Source organism: Malurus melanocephalus, unplaced genomic scaffold, assembly GCF_030028575.1.
Source record: "Malurus melanocephalus ecotype Western Australia unplaced genomic scaffold, MMel_1.1 scaffold_381, whole genome shotgun sequence".
NCBI lineage: Eukaryota > Metazoa > Chordata > Aves > Passeriformes > Maluridae > Malurus > Malurus melanocephalus.
The window spans coordinates 15,950-33,593 of NW_026623613.1; the positions used below are offsets into that span (position 1 = coordinate 15,950).

General features: G+C 52.4%; 1 protein-coding gene across 1 annotated transcript in view; it reads right to left on the reverse strand.

Moving 5' to 3' along the window:
• Window positions 1-17,644, reverse strand: part of MGAT5B (alpha-1,6-mannosylglycoprotein 6-beta-N-acetylglucosaminyltransferase B) — a 42,629-nt gene that overhangs the window by 10,250 nt on the left and 14,735 nt on the right. Inside the window, exons 5-11 of the mRNA XM_057378964.1 lie at window positions 17,277-17,441; window positions 16,532-16,701; window positions 6,458-6,589; window positions 5,488-5,621; window positions 4,799-4,929; window positions 2,118-2,273; window positions 1,365-1,511 (exon numbers count right to left, since the gene is read on the reverse strand). Of these exons, the coding sequence (XP_057234947.1) occupies window positions 1,365-1,511; window positions 2,118-2,273; window positions 4,799-4,929; window positions 5,488-5,621; window positions 6,458-6,589; window positions 16,532-16,701; window positions 17,277-17,441 (1,035 nt within the window). The remainder of the gene's footprint in view (window positions 1-1,364; window positions 1,512-2,117; window positions 2,274-4,798; window positions 4,930-5,487; window positions 5,622-6,457; window positions 6,590-16,531; window positions 16,702-17,276; window positions 17,442-17,644) is intronic.

The following is a 17,644-nucleotide window of genomic DNA, read 5'->3' on the forward strand; positions in this document are numbered from 1 at the left end:
CTCAGCAGCCTCACAGATACATCAGGGTTTAACTGCTGCACACAGGGAGTGCTGGAAAAAGGATTCCTCTGAGCCCAGCACCCTCACAGACACAGTGGGGTTTGATCTGCTGCACACAGGGAGTGATGGAAAAAGGGTTCCTCTGAGCCCAGCTGCTCCCCAGCCTCCCCTCCCCAGGATGTGCTAAAATTCCTGCAGGCTTGGGATGCACCATTCCCAAAAACACTGAACCCTTTTGCAGCCCAGAATGTCTCCATCTCTGACACAGGCACAATTTAACCTTGAGCTGAGCTATTCTGGGGGTCTGGATGGTAGAAATGCCCCAAAGCAGGGAAGGGGTGTGAGGGCACCATGCCTGGCATGTTTGCCAGCTCTAGAAATGAGGCTGAATGGAGAAAATCCATCCCCACTGGAGGCTGGGAAAGTCTGGCACCAGGAGAAAGTTGTGCTGGGAGCTGCATCACCCTGCTGCCACAGGCACTACAGGTTATTTTGGGGGGATTTAACTCATTTCTTTCAGCCCTAAGGTTTTTTTTTCACGTCTGAACTCCCTTGGGAAGGGAAAACAGAGGATGCTGAGCAGAGGAGATGTTTTAGGGCAGCACAAAACATGGCAGAGGGGGCTGAACCCCTGCCGGCTGGAGGAGGAGAGCTGTGTGTTTTATCCTCCCCGCTGCTGTCCTTCCCCATTTATCTCCCGGCAGATTGATCGCCTCTTTCCCCTCCGGCACATCAACACCCCGAGGCATTTCCCATTCCGGCTCCAGGCTGCAGTACAGCCCCACCCCTCCCGAGTGGGTGTTTACACCTCATTTGGGGTGTTTGTGGGGCAAACAGGGGGGGCAGRACAGCCCAGTCCCACTGAACCGTCCCCCATCTCGCTCCCTGCCCGGCAAGGGAGACTTGCACTGCATTATCCACTTTATTAATAATAAAAGAGGCAATTTTCTCAAGCCTTTAACTTTTAAAGAGTTCCTGCTCTACTTAGATTGAATTCCCAGCGATGGGCAAGCCTGGGAGGGGTTTCACAGCCCTGCCAGACTGTGGAGATCCCGATGTCCTTTGGGGTGGACAGAGGGATGAGCAGAGGAGCATCACCCTGGGCTGGGATGTGGGGTGGATGTGGATCTGGGGGAGACCCTGGGAGTCTGCAGAACCCTGTTGAACCCCGTTCTCCTTGTAAACCCCAAACCTACAGCACAGCCCCGTGCATTCAAGATAAACCCCCCAAACGGGATCTGCAAACACCCACAGAGGAAATCTTGGTGAAAAAGCAGCGAGGTCCGTTTATCAGCTGCCCTTCCCTGGGCTGGCCTGAGCCCTGGTTCCAGGGGTGTCCCCAGGCAGCCCCCCGGCTCACTTGCCTCTCTGGAGGTGGGTTTGCCGCGGAAGAACTCGTGGTTGAGGGAGCTGTGGGGTGGGCTGAACCGCGCCTGCAGGAACACGCAGCCGTTGGCGATGGCCTCCAGCGGGGCCGGGCCCTCGTACGGGAACCCAAAACCGATGAAGAGCTGTAAGGCAGAAACCCGGTGCTGGTGAGGGATTTTCCCTGCAGGAAAACCTCCCAAATATCCCCTCTCTTGTGCTCTGCTCCTGCACACCCGGTTTGAACAGGGTTCAACAAGCTGCGCTCAGAATTCCCCCCATCCCAAAGTCCACTTTGCACAGCCATGGGGTGTCTCTATCACCCATGGGGGTACAACCATCACTCTGGCCCTGCACAGAGCAACATGAAGCTGTTTGGGCTGGTGAATCGAGAATATTCCCCCCAGGCACCAGCTGAAGTCACCCAGGATGAGCCCACACCCACACACTCCAAGAATCCCGTTTATTTTTATCAAGGCTATAAGGTGGGGAAAAAAAAAAACCCAAAAAAAAAAAAACCAACCCACCCCACTTAGCAATAAATGAATTAATGAAGAAACTTGGTGCTCTGCCTGTGGACGGTCTGCAAGGAGAAATTCATCAGACACATCTTGATGTGAAATGTGCTCCGCTCGGTTCCTGCCTAATTATCGCGGCTGAAGGCTCATGGTTAATTACCGTGTCTGAGAGTGCCTGCAAGGCTGGGGGAGCTCAGGAAATGGGGGACGGGGTCCTGGGATGGCCTCACCCACCTTGGCTTTCCTCAGCAGCTGCTGGAACTCGTGCTGGGGCAGCAGCCCGTGGTTCTTGACGAACGCCGGCACCTCGGGCGGCCTCTGTGTCTCGTAATAAACCGTGCCGTGGATCTCCATGTACTTGTTGAGGATGGACAGGAACTTCTCCTTGCCCTGGGGAGCAAGGCAGAGGTGTGAGCTTCACCAAAAGATGGGTCTGGCCTTCYCCCCGTGGTTATGGGGGAGATTTAAACTGCTGTCCCAAAGCACTTCAAGCAAACCCATAACGGGGTAAAATCCCCACACTCCCCTCCTCATTCCTTGGAAACACATCCTGAACTGCCCCAGGCTCCCACAGAGCCTGAATGCTGCAGGATCCATCGCTCTGAACATGGAGCTCCTGCCTTCCCTGTCTCCTCCAAGGGTAACTTCCACCCTGGAGATGGTGAATTAAAAACTTCAGAGGATTCAGAGGGAAGCCTGCAGAGACCAGAGCTTGTTAAGAGCCTCTTATTCCAAGTAACAAGTTCCAAGGATTTTCTCGCTCAGATTTAATCCTGTTTCACTACCTGGAAAATGAAGGGGTCATCAAATTTATTCCCTTGGAGGGTTCCCTCCTTTTGCTCCAAAGCAGCCTTTCGTTTGAACAATTTCTCTACTGCAGAATTATTTTTGCTTGAAAAAACCCACAAAGGGCTCATCTTTTGGATGCTGGATTTTCAGTGCTGCAAGAGCCCCAAAAGAGAAGAGACTGGGGGGGAATATGGAGTTATAAATGGGGAATTTGACAAAACTCTGTATGCTGCCTCAAAGACTCCTCAAATGTTGCATGTCTGCCCTCAGCCATGGATCCCTGGRCTTTTCCAAGGCTTTCCCAGCTTATTAAAACTCCAGTTACTGTTTTGAGCCAGAGGCAAGAAGTTCAGAGGGGTAGGAAATGAGAAATAAAGGGAAGGGAGGTTTAATGAAATGTTTGTAAATGTCAAAAACATCCTGCTCTGGAGAGGGTGTTTGGTCCAAGGCTGGTAAATAAGCACYTGGCTCCAGAAGATGGAGGTGTTCTTTGTGTTTCCAGCCCTAAAAATCATTCAAAATAATGAAAAACCCCTCTATTCCCTTTTTTTATTCCAAGATGGGAAGCAAAAGCCAGGCAGCCTGGCCTCAAGGAACCAGCAAGGCCCAGCCYCAGCCTCTTCACCGAGGAATAAATGACCCCAAATATGCAGTTTGGGGAAAACTGATGTTGTTTGTGAGTCCTGACTGAAAACAGCAATTGCCTGTAGCACCTGGAGTAGAGGAAAATTTCCCTTCTGATGTTTTAACTCTCTTTAGTGCCTTCCCAAATTACCCAAACTGAGCTCTGATGAAACTTCTGGATAAGAAAGGGCAGGGGAATGGTGGAAAAATAAGACAAGATGTTACAGTTCTCCTAAAATGAGATTTAGTGGGTTTTAGCAGGGCTTTTAGGGAGCCCCTGAGCCGGGCAGAGGCAGGGGGGATTTGCTCTCAGAGCTGGGGAGTGATGGAAAACCCACAAAGCCCAGCAAAGAGGAGATGGCCTGGCTGGATCCCAGCTCACCACAAGCATCCCTGCTAATTAGCAGCTGCTAATCAGGAAAGATGGGAAGGGGAGGAGGCACAGCCCCCGCTGCATCAACCCACATCGATCCCAGCAGCTCCAGAGGACCAAGCCCACGCCAAGGCAAAGTCGACTCTGACAAAACCTTTTCTCCCTCCCGAGCAGAGGCGCAGAGACAAAGCCCAGCAGCAGCTGGTGCGGTACAGTACCTGCAACTGGAGCAGCCCCAGGCGGTGCACGGAGGGAAAAATAGAAATAAATCAAGAGGCAATGAGAATTAGCTCATTTTTAAAGCCTTGGGAGGAAAAGCAGCTTTGCTCGCCCTGGATGAGAGGGGGGAGCAGGCACTGGAGATGCAGGGGATGCTTTTGGGGTTGGGGGGCTGTCCCCATGCAGTGACCCCATGCAGTGACCCAACCCCCCTCCCCTAGGCATTCCAGGCTTGGGGAGCACAGCCCATTTTCACAGAGTGCTCGAAAGCACAGACAAACCATCCCCATCATAACACAGCAATCGYTGCAATTAATTAATGGCAATCATTATAATTAATTACATCAAATCATCGATACAAAATCCTCAGCCTCAGAGCCTGCTGGGAGGGAGCATCACCCAGAGCAGAGAGCAGGGAGCGGTGCCCCACCAGCCTCTCTCTGCTCGCTCAGGGGCTCTGGGTGTGCCACACCGCTCCCCCAGGAACGGGACAAGGACTGTCCTCCACAAACACACCCAGATGTGGGCACGAGCCAAGGACTGTCCTCCACAAACTCACCCAGATGTGGGCATGAGCCAAGGACTGTCCTCCACAAACTCACCCAGATGTGGGTACGAGCCAAGGACTGTCCTCCACAAACACACCCAGATGTGGGCATGAGCCAAGGACTGTCCTCCACAAACACACCCAGATGTGGGCATGAGCCAAGGACTGTCCTCCACAAACACACCCAGATGTGGGCACGAGCCAAGGACTGTCCTCCACAAACACACCCAGATGTGCGCACGAGCCAAGGACTGTCCTCCACAAACACACCCAGATGTGGGCACGAGCCAGGAGCTGCCTCCCAGCTGTGCCCAGGAGCAGCCCTGCCAGCCTGGCTGTGCCCAGCACCCCGAGGACACGCACCTTCCAGATGCTGGCCTCCTTGCCRTACACCACGGCCATGCTGCTCACTTTGTTGGCTTTGATGAGTTGCCTCTCGGTCTGGTTGAGCTCCTCTGACACGAAGCCCATGAAGGAGTTGTCGGGGGTGTGAGCTGTGGGCAGCAAGGGGAGGAGACACGTGGCTGGGACTGGGCAGATGTTTTTTGGGATGTTGAGATGACCCTGGCTCCAGAGCACTGTTGGAGCTTGGAGGAGAATGGAGCTGGACCCCTCTGCAAGCAGCTCATGAAATCCAGGCTTCAGAATGCACTGGAGTGTTTCTTCACAGAGTGAGGTGTTTTAAGGCTGCCAGAGGGGCTTTATCCAGCCATGAAAAGGTGATGATGCAGTCACCCAGCAGCCAGTGGGGGCTCCTTTCAGACATCACATCTCCCTGTCACTGAGCTGCCCTCACCTTTACCACCCCAGCTGAAACCAAACCAGACTCTGCAGCCAAAGCCACCCCAGCTGGAAGCTGCTGGCTGTGCCCTGACTGCGCTGGACCACCGGAAGGAGCCTGGGCTCTGCCCCCAGATCATCCTGCAGCCCCAGAGRTGGCCCAGCAGGAGCTCCTTGCAGGCAGGAGCGGAACCAGGGAGGGAAACACCGCCCGAGCATCCCCTCCTGGAGGAGCCCACAGCCCCAGAGCCACCGTGGCAGGCCCCACTTACGGAACATGGTCATGAACTGGGCGGGCTGCAGGTTCCAGTAGCCCCAGTTGGTGCGGTAGCCACGCAGCGTGGCGTACTCCTCGTGGTTGTAGGCGGGCTCCGTCCCAAACGTGTCGATGACCCGCACACGGCACCTGCAGAGAGGGACACTGCTGTCCCCAGGAGCCCTGTCCCTCACCTGCACCCCGAGCAGAGGCTGCAGGAGCCCCCCAAGCCCCGCAAGCCCTCGCAGGACAATTTCCCCTTGCAGGACTCTCAACTCCTGACAGCCATGAGGATGATGAACCTCCTGACAGCTCATTAATGCTGCTCCCARCATCCTGGGAATGCTGAGGCAGGCACTCCCAGCACAAGGCTGAGGAGAGAAGAGCAACAACGAGCAAGGGAAGAGCAAAACAAGCTGAATGCAAGAGCAAATGCATTTATAATAAAAGCAATAACATGGCTTGTCATTTTTCTCTCTAATAAAATTGTGTAGGATAGTGGAAGAGATGGGAAAAAAACATAATAAATAGCAGGTCTATCAGCACTGAATTAAATCGCAGATTTTCTGGCTGGTGATGTACCAGGGGATGATGACATTTGTCTTGATGCTCAAGGAGCCAGGGACAAGGCTCCTTACAAATTCCTAAGGGCCCAGGCTTCCCTCCATGCCATGCCCAGCCCTGGCTGCAGGAATGGGATGGAAACACACACACACTGCAGGCACATCCAGGGTTTGGTCTCCCCCCAGTTCAGTCTCTTTTAACGAGGTTTTATCCTAAATTCATGAGACCCCAAAGCGAACAGAGTGCCTGGTGCCGCGGCAGCAGGGGACACAGCAATTTGCAGCTGGCACCAGGCAGGCAAAAATCAAAGGTAAAATCAAAGGGTCCTTGGCTTGAGGGGTGGGCACCCCTCGTCTTTAGCATTAGTCTTGGCTTGCTAATTAATGAAATGCAGAAMAAGAGCAGGCAGTGGCTTTGCTCACCTGTATTTCTTGAAGGAGAGCCCCATGTGCTGCTTCATCTGCTGGAGGCCGTGGTAGTCGGTGTAAATCAGGTCAAAAGGCAGAGGACTGGTCAAGGGGCAATTCCCCCGTCCTGGAGGCACCCCTAAGTGACTGGGGAGAACAGGAGGGATCAGTCCCCAATGCCTCAGGATTTCAGTTTCTCTATTTCCATGTCTCTGCACCCCTGTGATTCTCCAGTGTTTAACTCCAGACTCCACAGACAGTGCTGAGCTCCTGCTCTCCCATTTTTACACAAAACAATTCCTCTGCAGGCCCCAAATTCAAGGACACCTCCCTGTGCCAGGCCCCAAGAGATGGAAACAGCAGAGAATTGGGGGAGCCAAGTTGGAGTTTTTGACTGCATTGGCTGCAGCTGCAATTGGAGGATTCAGCCCCGATGTGCAAATGGACAAAAGTGAGAAAGGGGGAAAAACCCGTGAGCCATTGTCCATTGTAGGTGTGGGAGTGCCCTGAATGCACCTGAAGGCCCTGCCATGAACAGAACTGCTTTTTATTCTCTGAATTTTGTCCAGCCTCTGTTTTAGGTTAGCCCGGATTTAGGCATCACCCCCAACACCAGGAAAACCCTGCAGCACAAACGCTCCTTTCCCTGCTGGATGCTCAGCAGGAGCCATCATCAGCTCCTCTTTGTTGGAGAGGGAGGCAGATGGTTCTCCTCACCCCACTTTTTATTTCCCAGGCCAAAGATCTGGAGAGTCCTGGTCCCTCCCTGTCTTTGCACCACTCCAGCTGAGTTCCTGCTCCTCCCACATGGAGTGTGAGGCACAGCACTCCCAGCCAGGGCTCTCCAGCATCCCCAGTCACCACCACACAGCCTCCCTGGGCCTCTCTTGTTGAAGACACCAGGTTTGCTTTGCTTTCACTGCAGTCACACCAGTGACAGACTTGTAAAGCCACATCCTTCCTCTCCTCTGTGCCTCTCAGCTGAGCCTAAACCTCCCTGTTCCCAGCTCYATGTCCCTCCCAGCACACCCTGGAATGTTTCTCTTATTCCAATCCTTACCCACCACATCCAGAGCACTCTCACCTTCCCCCTGACTCTGCTGGAAATGCCTGTCCTTGGATGTTGGGCACATTTCATCCATATTTCTCACTTTAGGTGCTGTTCATGAAATAATTCCATAAAACAGGGGCAGCTGGGTCTGACTCAGAGGGTTTCCAACCAGCTCCTTACAAACAGCCACACTCAGCCCCCTCTTCCCTTCTCCAGTGGATAAAATGTGTTATGAAAATCCAGATAAACTCCACCGACTGCAATCTCTTTATCCAGACCATCAGTTACCTCGCTGCCAGGGTGAGATGTGATTAATCCAGCAAGATACAGGGCTGGCAAACCTGCGCTGTGCCTCCTTCTATTTCCAATTACCTCTGTGAACTGATGAATCCCTCTCTCCAAAGCTGTTCCACCAAGTGTACCACTGATGTCAGCCTGACAGCCCATCTGCTTGTCTGGACCGTGTTTCCTCCTTCTCAGGAAAAAAAACAAAACCCTGTGACACCTTCCAGCTCCAGCAGGTTTCTCAAAAATCCGTGTTGCTTGTACTTGTGATTTCCCAGTTAGCTCAGAGACACAAATGATTCACTCTTCAGCTTTTATGCTCTTGTGTTTTGTTTTTCCTCCTGAAGACGACAATTCCTYGTCCCCATAACTCCACTCACACCCAAAAAGCAGCACCATCCTCATGGAAAACCAAACTGCTGAGCTGATTTGGTCCACCCAGGCTGTCTCACTCCCACCACGCAGTTGTCCCGTTTTGTTCTCAGTCCTCCTGACAGGGCTGAGGAATTCCTGTTTGATTTCACSAGTCTGAGCTCAGACACTGTGAAATCTCACCCTCAGCTCCTGCCTGCCAGGACGTCTGTCTTTGTTTTCTTCTGGGCTCTTCGCTTACTCCTATCCCCCACTTGGGAGATGGGAATTTATCCCAGCCATGCCTGGAGTTGTTTTCTCTTCCTTCAGGAATAAAAGTTCTGRTCAGGTTTTACACTCCCAGGCTTTGATTCTTTCCCTCTCTGTGACCTCTCCTACTGGTTCTCTTAATTTCTCTGCATTTTCCCTTCTGAWCTTGAGAATCCCCTTCCTAAATGTGCCTGGATTTCATCTGGAGCTCAAATGGACCCAGAGTCCCCGGGTCCATCCTCTGAGGAGCATTCAGCGAGCCCTTCAGCATTTCATCTGTCAGTCCCATGGYTGCTTCCAGAGGAAATCATGGCTTTCCCTGAATGGGAAACACTGTTATCACAAGTATTTACTCTCACCAGCATCAGAAGGGGTCAAACCAGAGCCAGGAATTTGTTGGCCATAGAAGTATGATAAAGGGCTCCTGGTCTGCTCCTGGCCACAGCTCCCTCTTCTTCTGAACCTCATCTGGTGCAAGAGGCCCCTGATCATTGCAGGGGTTTGGATCAGAAAACCTTTAAAAGTTCCTCTGAACCCAGCTTTTCCATGATTCTGACATGGTTCCAAGTCTTTGAGCACTGGGCACCAAGATCCTTCTCCCAGCCCCATCCCAACCTGACACCAGTGAAGGCTCACCCCAAACTCCTGACTGTGACAGGGACTCCAGAAAATGCATAAATGTGGAACAAACTCACCGACCAAAGCCAGGAAAAGCAGAGAATTTTGATTTAAGGCCAAGAGCTGCTTTTGCAGCTGCTTCATTGCTCTTGTCACAAGGAATCTCAGCACCAGCTCAGGGCAGCCTGGCCGGGGACGCCGCAGGGGGAGCAGGTTGCAGTTTTGTCACTTTTATGCACAATTTTACACGACAGGACTGATTGGGAAGATGGCAGGAATAGAAAGGCTCTCACCTCCCACAGCCACCTCGGCGCAATAAATAGGGCACCGAGGAGACTCAACCTCCCAGGAAGGCTGAAGGGGAATTTTTCAGCCAGGTTTTTGTAGAGGTGGAATTCTAAACACCACATTTGCTCACACAGTGCTGCTTTTTCCTCAGCCAAACAGTGATTTACACCAACCAATCCACAAACCTTGTATTTAACTAAAAATCCCCAAACCATTTCACTGCGCTTGCAGCACACCCCATCCTCTAGCTGGTACGTGCCACACACACCACTGCACCACAAAATAATSTGTAATTTAAGGAAGCCCTAACCAAGCTTGACGAGAGGCTGCAGGAGGCAGCAATTAGTGTAACTCATCCTGAAGCCTCCAAAAACCTTCCTGCTAGTTGAGGAGAGCAGGTCTGACTCTCCCAGCTCACATCAGCACCACAATCTGCCACACAATCCCCTCTCCAGGTGCTCAGGACTTGCCACATCCATTTACACTCCTGTGCCATGGCTGCGTGGCTGGAATAGCTCTGAGAGCAGGAGCAGTGGCTTTGAGCTGAATCTCTTCATTTACCCCGCTTTATCCTCCCTAAACATTTTATAACCACTGATTTTAATATTCCAGTCATGCAAATCCAGCCTGCACCTCTGAGATGGGGGGGAGAAGATATTTTTTTTTCCTCATTCCTCGTTATTTAAACATTCTTTATTCAGGCTTTCATCATTTGCCAGTTAAGTCAACTAATTTTCTACTAAACCCAATTTCACTCATGGTTGGAGTGCAATTTCCCTGATTTTTCCTCGTGCCATGTACTATTAATGGCGCTTGAAATTACGCAAATAAAATTGATGAGCGCAAACGCCGCCTTCGCTGCCGGCACGGCCCTGGTATCTGCCATGGAAATCACTGGATCCTGGCTCCTGGGGAACCCTCCCAGAGCAGCTCAGCACCTCTGGCTGGTGATCCAGCAGCTCATCCCATCCCACAGCCCGGATTAGGGATCGGCTGAGCCCTCTCTCYGCTTTGGGAGGGAGCAGCCGAAGCGGCTCCGATCCGAGCGCCTCTCCGCCAGCTGCCTCCACCAGCTGTGCCTACTCCAGAATAAATCTCCAGCAGCTTCTTGTCCTGCTATTTTCCTCTTAGAGGTACTTTAATCAGCCAGGGGACCGTCCCCTCCCCTGGAGTCAGATGACTGCGGGGTTATCTTTACATCCCATTGACCTATTTTCAAATTAACCCAACGTTTCTTTCCTGGCGCTGCAAAGTCCAGCACCAAACAGATCCCRTGGGCATTTCCTGGGCCAATATCCTGTATTATGTTTAATTGCATCTTCTCTGCCCACATCTGCTGCCATCAGCAAGGCTGAGAACAGAGAAGGGTCCTGTCCTCGCTGTCCCTCACCTTCTCCAGGGCTGCAAGAGCCCAGCAGGCACAGGGCTGTTAYCCAGGGGTGTTATCCAGGKATAAAATGTGCCAGASCYSGRCCAGAGCAGCTCCCAGGGGTSTGTCACAGCCCYRTCACARCCAAAAAGTGCAAATCTAAGCCCAYGAGATGAGCATCCTGCTGCCTGCCTGCTGCTCCCAGCTCTTCCCCCTCCTGGAACAGACACTCACCAAAAATGAGGATTTCCAAGCAATTTCAGCATGGTTTTTAAGCCACCTGCAATGGTTTCACTTGTTCARGGTGCACCTGGACTGTTTCTGTGGCCCATCATTGATCTCCTRTGACACAGCCCTACCCATCCAGGGGTAAGTTCAGCAATCCATTTATTTATTCTCAAGACCTGGGGATGCACAGGAGGGGGTGCCAGAACAARCACTTCTTTCTGGTCACAGATCCAGCAAATAATGAAGAAACTTCCCAGGAAAGGAGAAATAAATGCTTGGAATCCTTTGGGGAGCAGCAGAAGCTGAGCACTCAGGTGCTGGTGGTGCCTGGGCATGCTCTGAGACAGAAAGGTTGTTCTCCTGCTGTCCCAGGTCCAGAAAAAGGAAGAAATTGTTCTCTGTGAGGCCCTGGTAGAGACTGCCCAGAGAAGCYGTGGCTGCCCCATTCCTGGAAGTGTCCAAGGCCAGGCTGGACTCGAGTACCAGGAGCATCTGATGCTCTGTGAAGGGCTGGAGGTTCCTCCCCACTGGTGCAGAGCTGATCAATCCCACAGCTTCTCCCTGCAGGATTCTCCATCAAGATCACACAGAATGGGTCACTTCTGGCTGTTTCCACAAGCAATTCCCAATTCCCATCCCTCCCACACAACAGCAGGGCTGGTTCTGCCAGCTGGCGAGGGGAGGTGMAGCCAGAGCCCGGGCAAGGCGCAGGTTTTCATGTGAACAGATGCAAGGCAGAAAGATGGCTTTTCYCTGCCAGGAGATAATTAGAAATGCCTTTGTCTGGACATGGTGTTTCCATCCCAGCAGCCCTTTTTGCAGCCTGAGCACCCCTCGGCGAGCGTGCAAAGAGCGGGGAAATCGCAGCTCTCGCCGTGTGCTGGGTGCTGGGAGCAGTGTGGGGGCAGTGGGAGCAGAGCCTCCTCCCAAAACAGCCTCATCCCACCCACCCCAGCACGGGCAGGGTGGCTCAGCACCCAAACCACACCCTGGCCACAGCAGGGACACAGGCATGTGCTTCAAACCAAGCGCTTTGCCAGGACGGCAGTGAAGAGCCCAGAACCTGACACAGGAGCAATTAAGCTCCGGGAACACTTTGTAAAGCCCTGACCCCACGAGGCTTCAAATACCATTTTCTTCGACTTTCTGTCCTGCTTTATGAGCAGTTAATTTCGAGRGGGCCATAGTGAAAAGCACCTTTYGGCGTCACCAAGATCGATCCTCCACAGCAGCTCAGGGCTCTGCAGCCCCTTCTCCCCCAGCCTCAGCCCCARAAAAGCAGCTGGAGATRCCAACATGAYCAATCCCATGCCCTAAGGATGGGGRCAGGATCTGGAGCTTCCAGGAGTACCCCTTTTGCTGTTTCTCCCGGGGAAAAAGACTGAGCACCTCCTCCCTGCCTGGCCCCGGGTTCTGCACAGGAAAAGCCTGGGTTTATTAAAGYTTTTTTCACCAGCACAGCCATTGCTCCAAAGTGCTGCTTGTAATTTTCCAGCATCTACTCATGAGCTGCCTCATTAACAATCCAGCTCAGAGCTTGCAGGCACATCCCACTCCTYCCCTCCCAAGCAACAACACCAACACTGGCCTGGATTCTCACCTCCCTGAAAGCACTTTTGGGYTACCAACACAGCACAAGGGGTCTTCGGCAAGAATCAAGTGTTGGCRTTCACATTTGGGATGGTTCTTCTCTCCCTGCTTCAAGACAGGGCTCAAAATGCTGCTGGCTGCCCACCCAGCACAAATCTCAGAGAGAAAACAGCCCCTGGCTCCCTGCTCCAGTTAGATGGTTTTTGTTTTCCTCCTGGGAAGATGCACATAGAAACCCAGGAATGGTTTGGGTTGRAAGGGAACACATAACCCCGTGTTTCACCCCTTGCCTCTCAAGGGGTRTCAGAAGCAGCTCAAAAATTCACTGGGAATTCAAAGGAGAGCAAACACCTGCACTTAGTTCAACTACAGGAGGAAAAACAGCCCCTGGTAGGACTGGGTACTGAAATTCCCAGATCTTTAAAGTCTGTGGTGGGTAAAAGATCAGCCAGATAAACTGACTCTGGAAAAGCATGGCTGAGCTCCATGGCTGTGATCTCAGACCTCACAGGGACATCGGGACAATGCTGAGCTGATCCTGGATGGAGCCTGCAGGCTCCCAGAGCTCCTTATCTTTGTTCTAGATCAGCACTGATCCCTAAACCAGAGGAAGAACCATCTGACAGCCCTGCTCCTCATTGCTGGCCAGGGGACATGCCCAGCATAAACAGCCACACTCCCAGCCTGTTCTCACCCCCAGCTTTCCATCACCAGTTTCTTTTACCAGGGTCCTATTTCTCCCTCATTTTCCTGATCCTCAGCATTCCCAGACCCAATCCAGAGCACCTCCAGGCRCTGCTGCATTGCAATCAATACAGATGCTGATCATGAACAGCTCTCARATAACCACTGGCTGAAGTGTATGCAGGCAGATCTTCCACTCATCCCTTGCCAATGATCAATACATGCAGAAAAATCAGCTCAGAAATTTGAAGAGGCAAAAAAAAAACCCCAACAAAACCAAACCAGGAGAGAGGCTAATCTGTGCTGAATAATACATGGGCTCCAGTGAAGGTTTTGCTGAGCTGGAGCTCCCAGCCATGAAAGGAGCAGGGGCTGCCAGAAAAACACACAAGAACGGATTTAACATTTCACATTGCTGGAGCAAAATATCCTCGAACCCACTGGACACTGGTGCCTGCCTCACTGCGAGGTCATCAAGCACACCCAGGTGGGAGAGGACAAATCCAGGCCCAGCCTACAGAGGGGCAAAGCTTTGCTGCTTCAGGAGGGTGCAGGAAACAGGAGGGATGAGGAATCACAGTGCCTGGGCTGACCCTTCCCCAGTGACACAGATTTGGCTTTGCTGCACCACTCCCACCCCCCCGGGCATCCCTGACTCTCTGCTGATGCCTGATAATTTTTGCCTTTCATTTTTATATACCCTTTTATATATATTTTTATACACTTTGAAACATTTTATATACCCTTTTAGATCCCTGTACCCTTAGCCTACATACTTGTAATTCTTGTAGCCTGATATTCTAGTTTAATCTAAGAGTTCTACTAAACATAGAGACCAAACATCCTCAGTAAGGAGTCAGCATGCCCTGCACTACCTTAAACCTGAAGCTCCAACCTTGGTTGAAGTCTTCTCTCTAAAACATAATGTGTAAACTGAACTCTAACTTTATTCTGGAAGAATTCTTTAAAATAATAAAAAAAAATTACAAAAAAAATTGAAAAATTCTAAAAAAATATTCTAACTTGTAAAATCTATAAAACTTGTATACATGCTATGTGCAATGTGCATTTTCCATCGAGTTGTGCACCTGGGATCCCATTAAATAGCAAAGTAAAACCCTTTTATCTCCTTAACCATGTCTGTATCATAATTAAAACTAGCCAATCAAGGCAACACTGCAACCCCTGCTCAAATCCATGGCTCCAGGTAAAACCCTCTCCAGCCTTCGAGGAAGAGCCCCAGATTAACTTAGCACAACTCAGGACATGTTCTGCTAAATCTCCCACTCGCTCCTGGTCAGGCAAAAGTTTTCCCAGTGCTCCTCAGAGTCACCAGCCCAGCAGGGATGTCACTGGGACATCTGCAGCCATGGATGGGGGCTGCTGGCACCACTGGATCCTCCCTGGGGCAGCACCTCTGCCCCCCTGGTGACACCCACACTGACCCATTTCTTGGTGGGCTGCAGGAGGGTTCCAGCATCTCCAAAGGGACAGAGGGGACGTGGCTCCAGCCCCAGGTCCTGCCTCTGCTCACCCCAGACCATCAATATGAAAGCGAGCCCTCCATGTGGGTGCCCAGCGTTTAAAATGTCACCAAATCCAGGCCCAGGACACGAGCTCGGGGAGGTGGGGACAGTTTCTGTCACTGGCACACACAGAAGGGCAAAGTGTGCAGCCCCAGCCTGGCGGGAAGAGACTGAGCTGCTGTTCCCAGGAATCCCAAGGGACACATCCAAACCCAAACCCAAACCCAAACCCACATCAGAGGGGGAGCCCCCATTACTGCCGGGGGAAATGATGCCTTAGGATTTTTAGTTTCTACATTCTCATGTATCTGTATTCTTGTACTTCTCCAGTGTACAGCACTAAAGTTCATGTTCTCCCATCTTTAGACAAAACAATTCTTCTCTGGGCCTGAAATCCAAGGACACTTCACTGCCTCAGAGCCCCAAAATATGGAAACAACAGTGAATTGGGGGGAGCAAGTTTGGGCTGGTTGACATCATCACCTGAAGGTGTCTTTGGAGAGTTGGGGCCCAATATGTTAATGAGACAGAATTTATAAAAGGTGAAGATCTCATGATTCAGAGTCCATTTTGGGTTCAGCCCCAGGAGGAGGCTTTGCCCGCCCTCAATGTACATGTAGGCCTGGATTAAATTGGTCTGCTTTTATTGTCCTTAACTTTGGCTGGTCTCTGTTTCAGGTGAGCCTTGTTTTAGGCATCAGTGGAAGCTCCCAGGCTTCTAAGAGAAGGGGAAATACTCCAAGCAGTGGGCAGCTCTTGCCAGAGTCACTCACAGAGGGAAAGGGGCACTGCAAACCCCTCCCCACTGTGAGACTCCACCAGCTCCTTCCCCGCCCTAAACAGCCACSGTGAGGTTCAGCATCAAAAAACACAAACAACAACCACACAACAACAACAACTACAACACAACCCTCCCAGCCATTAACTCCCTTCATCCTCGAGTGCACGGGTATTATTGAGCACGTCATTCCCGCMTCTTTGAGGAGCTGCTGCCTCTTGCATTAGGGCCAGGATTATGTTTTGAGTTAATTAGTTAGGAGCTAACTCCGCTCATTAATTCTGAATGCTGCAGGGGCTGGGTTAGGTTTTTTTTTTTGTCGTTTTTCTCCAGGATTGTTGATTTTTTTCACCCCCTTTTCCGCATGGCTCATTATGTGGCCGATGCTGGCTTAGCATCTCCCAAAGCCTGCCCGGTCCCCGAGGCAGCTTCAGGCTCTTCTTGATTTATAACCCGTCYAATTTGCAATTTCCCTGGTACTTGTCCTCCACTCGGGATGTCTCACAGGAGGTAAGGAAGTATTACGAGGTGACAGAAGGCAGCAGTGTCAGCCCAGTAAAAACAGAGCTGCATCAGCAGAGAGCAACAGGGCACACCGTTAGCTTCTCCCTCTTTTTCCATCTCATATNCACTGCTCAAACGACACCAGCAAAGCCATGGGGGTGGAGTGCAGGGTGGGAAGAGCCAATGACCTGCAGGACATCTGCATCCTGCAGCCACACGGCCACAGCCCAGCAGACACCATCCCTAGGAAATGTTTCCATGGCCAGCTCCAGGCAGATGTCAAGGGACAGCTGATGCTGTGTGCTGGCAGCTGGGGACCCTTCTGCTCAGAGCCAGTGACAGGGACACAGAGCCATGCCCCAAACRTGTCCCCATTCAGCCCTGTGCAAAGCATCACTTTACCCCCGTCCATCCCACTTTCCTGGGATGTAGAAGGGATGAAATTGCTCCTGGCCACAGGGGTACAGCACAGCACCAGCACTGTAGGATGCACATGGACCAAGAGCCACCCCCAGCCTTTTCAGACCTTGATGTAACCCACACCCACCTCTGCAGCTCCTTCAGGGACACGGTGACCCTCAGGCTGTGTCCCAGGATGAAGAGGGCAGCCAGGATGTCAGCCCACTGCACCATCTCCCCCAGGGGGCCTCCCTTCAGCACCCGTGGGCTGAACACATCCCCTGACTCCTCYGTCAGGAAGCCAATGTGGACCAGGATCTGCAGGGACAAGGAGAACACTCAGCACTGGGGAAAGGGACAGTTTGAGTTTTCCAGCCCAGAATGATTTATGGTCCCTGATTCCCTCCAGCTCCTCTGCAGGCTGGAATTACTCAGGGAGCTCAGTCAGGTGTGCAGACAAATGATCTGTGTCCAATTAGCACAGACCCAGTGGTCAGTCTGGCAGCTCTCTCCACTGCAGGGTGCTCTGTGCTGGGACCAGGCTCGTGTTCTCCATGTACATCACACACTGAGCCATGGACTGGAGCTGGATCTCCCAGCACACAGGGGCCAAGGGAAGGGCACCACAGAAACATCAACAGGAGGGTCAGGAACCTCAGCTTCCCCTCAGAGGAGACCTGCCAGGCTCCTGCCTGCTGTGTCTCCCACCCACCAGCACCCGTCTCCAAAATCCACCCCACTGTCCAGCAGCACCAGTGCTGCCCCATCCTGAACATCTCTGGAGCCATGTCCATGGAGCACAGACCCTGCACACCCAGAGTGCTTCCAGAACTGAATTTCCTTCCCAGCTCAGCACCATCCCACCCATCCCCGTGCTCCCAGGGCTCCCGTACGTGTTTCTGGTCCCTCTGCCGCCCCGCCAGCTTCTCCTCAAGGCGCCGCGCCGCCCGCAGCCACTGCTGGGCCAGGTGCCGGATCCTCTTCTTCATGAAGCTCAGGGACTCCTTGCCCGTGCCRATGAGCTCCAGCAGGCGAGACACGTCCCTCCGGAACGCTGCCTAGGGAAGGAGCACGCCCTGCACGGTGAGTGTAGGGAAAGCGGCCACCTGAGGAGCCCCTGGGCTGCCCCACCGCCTGGCAGAGCTTTGTTCATCTCAGCAGAGCTGGTTTAAGTTCTTCCTGCTCCCCTGGAGCCGTCACAGCTCCTCCACTCCATGCCCCAAATCCCAGAGGCCCCACTGTGCCCAGAGCAGCTCAGGAG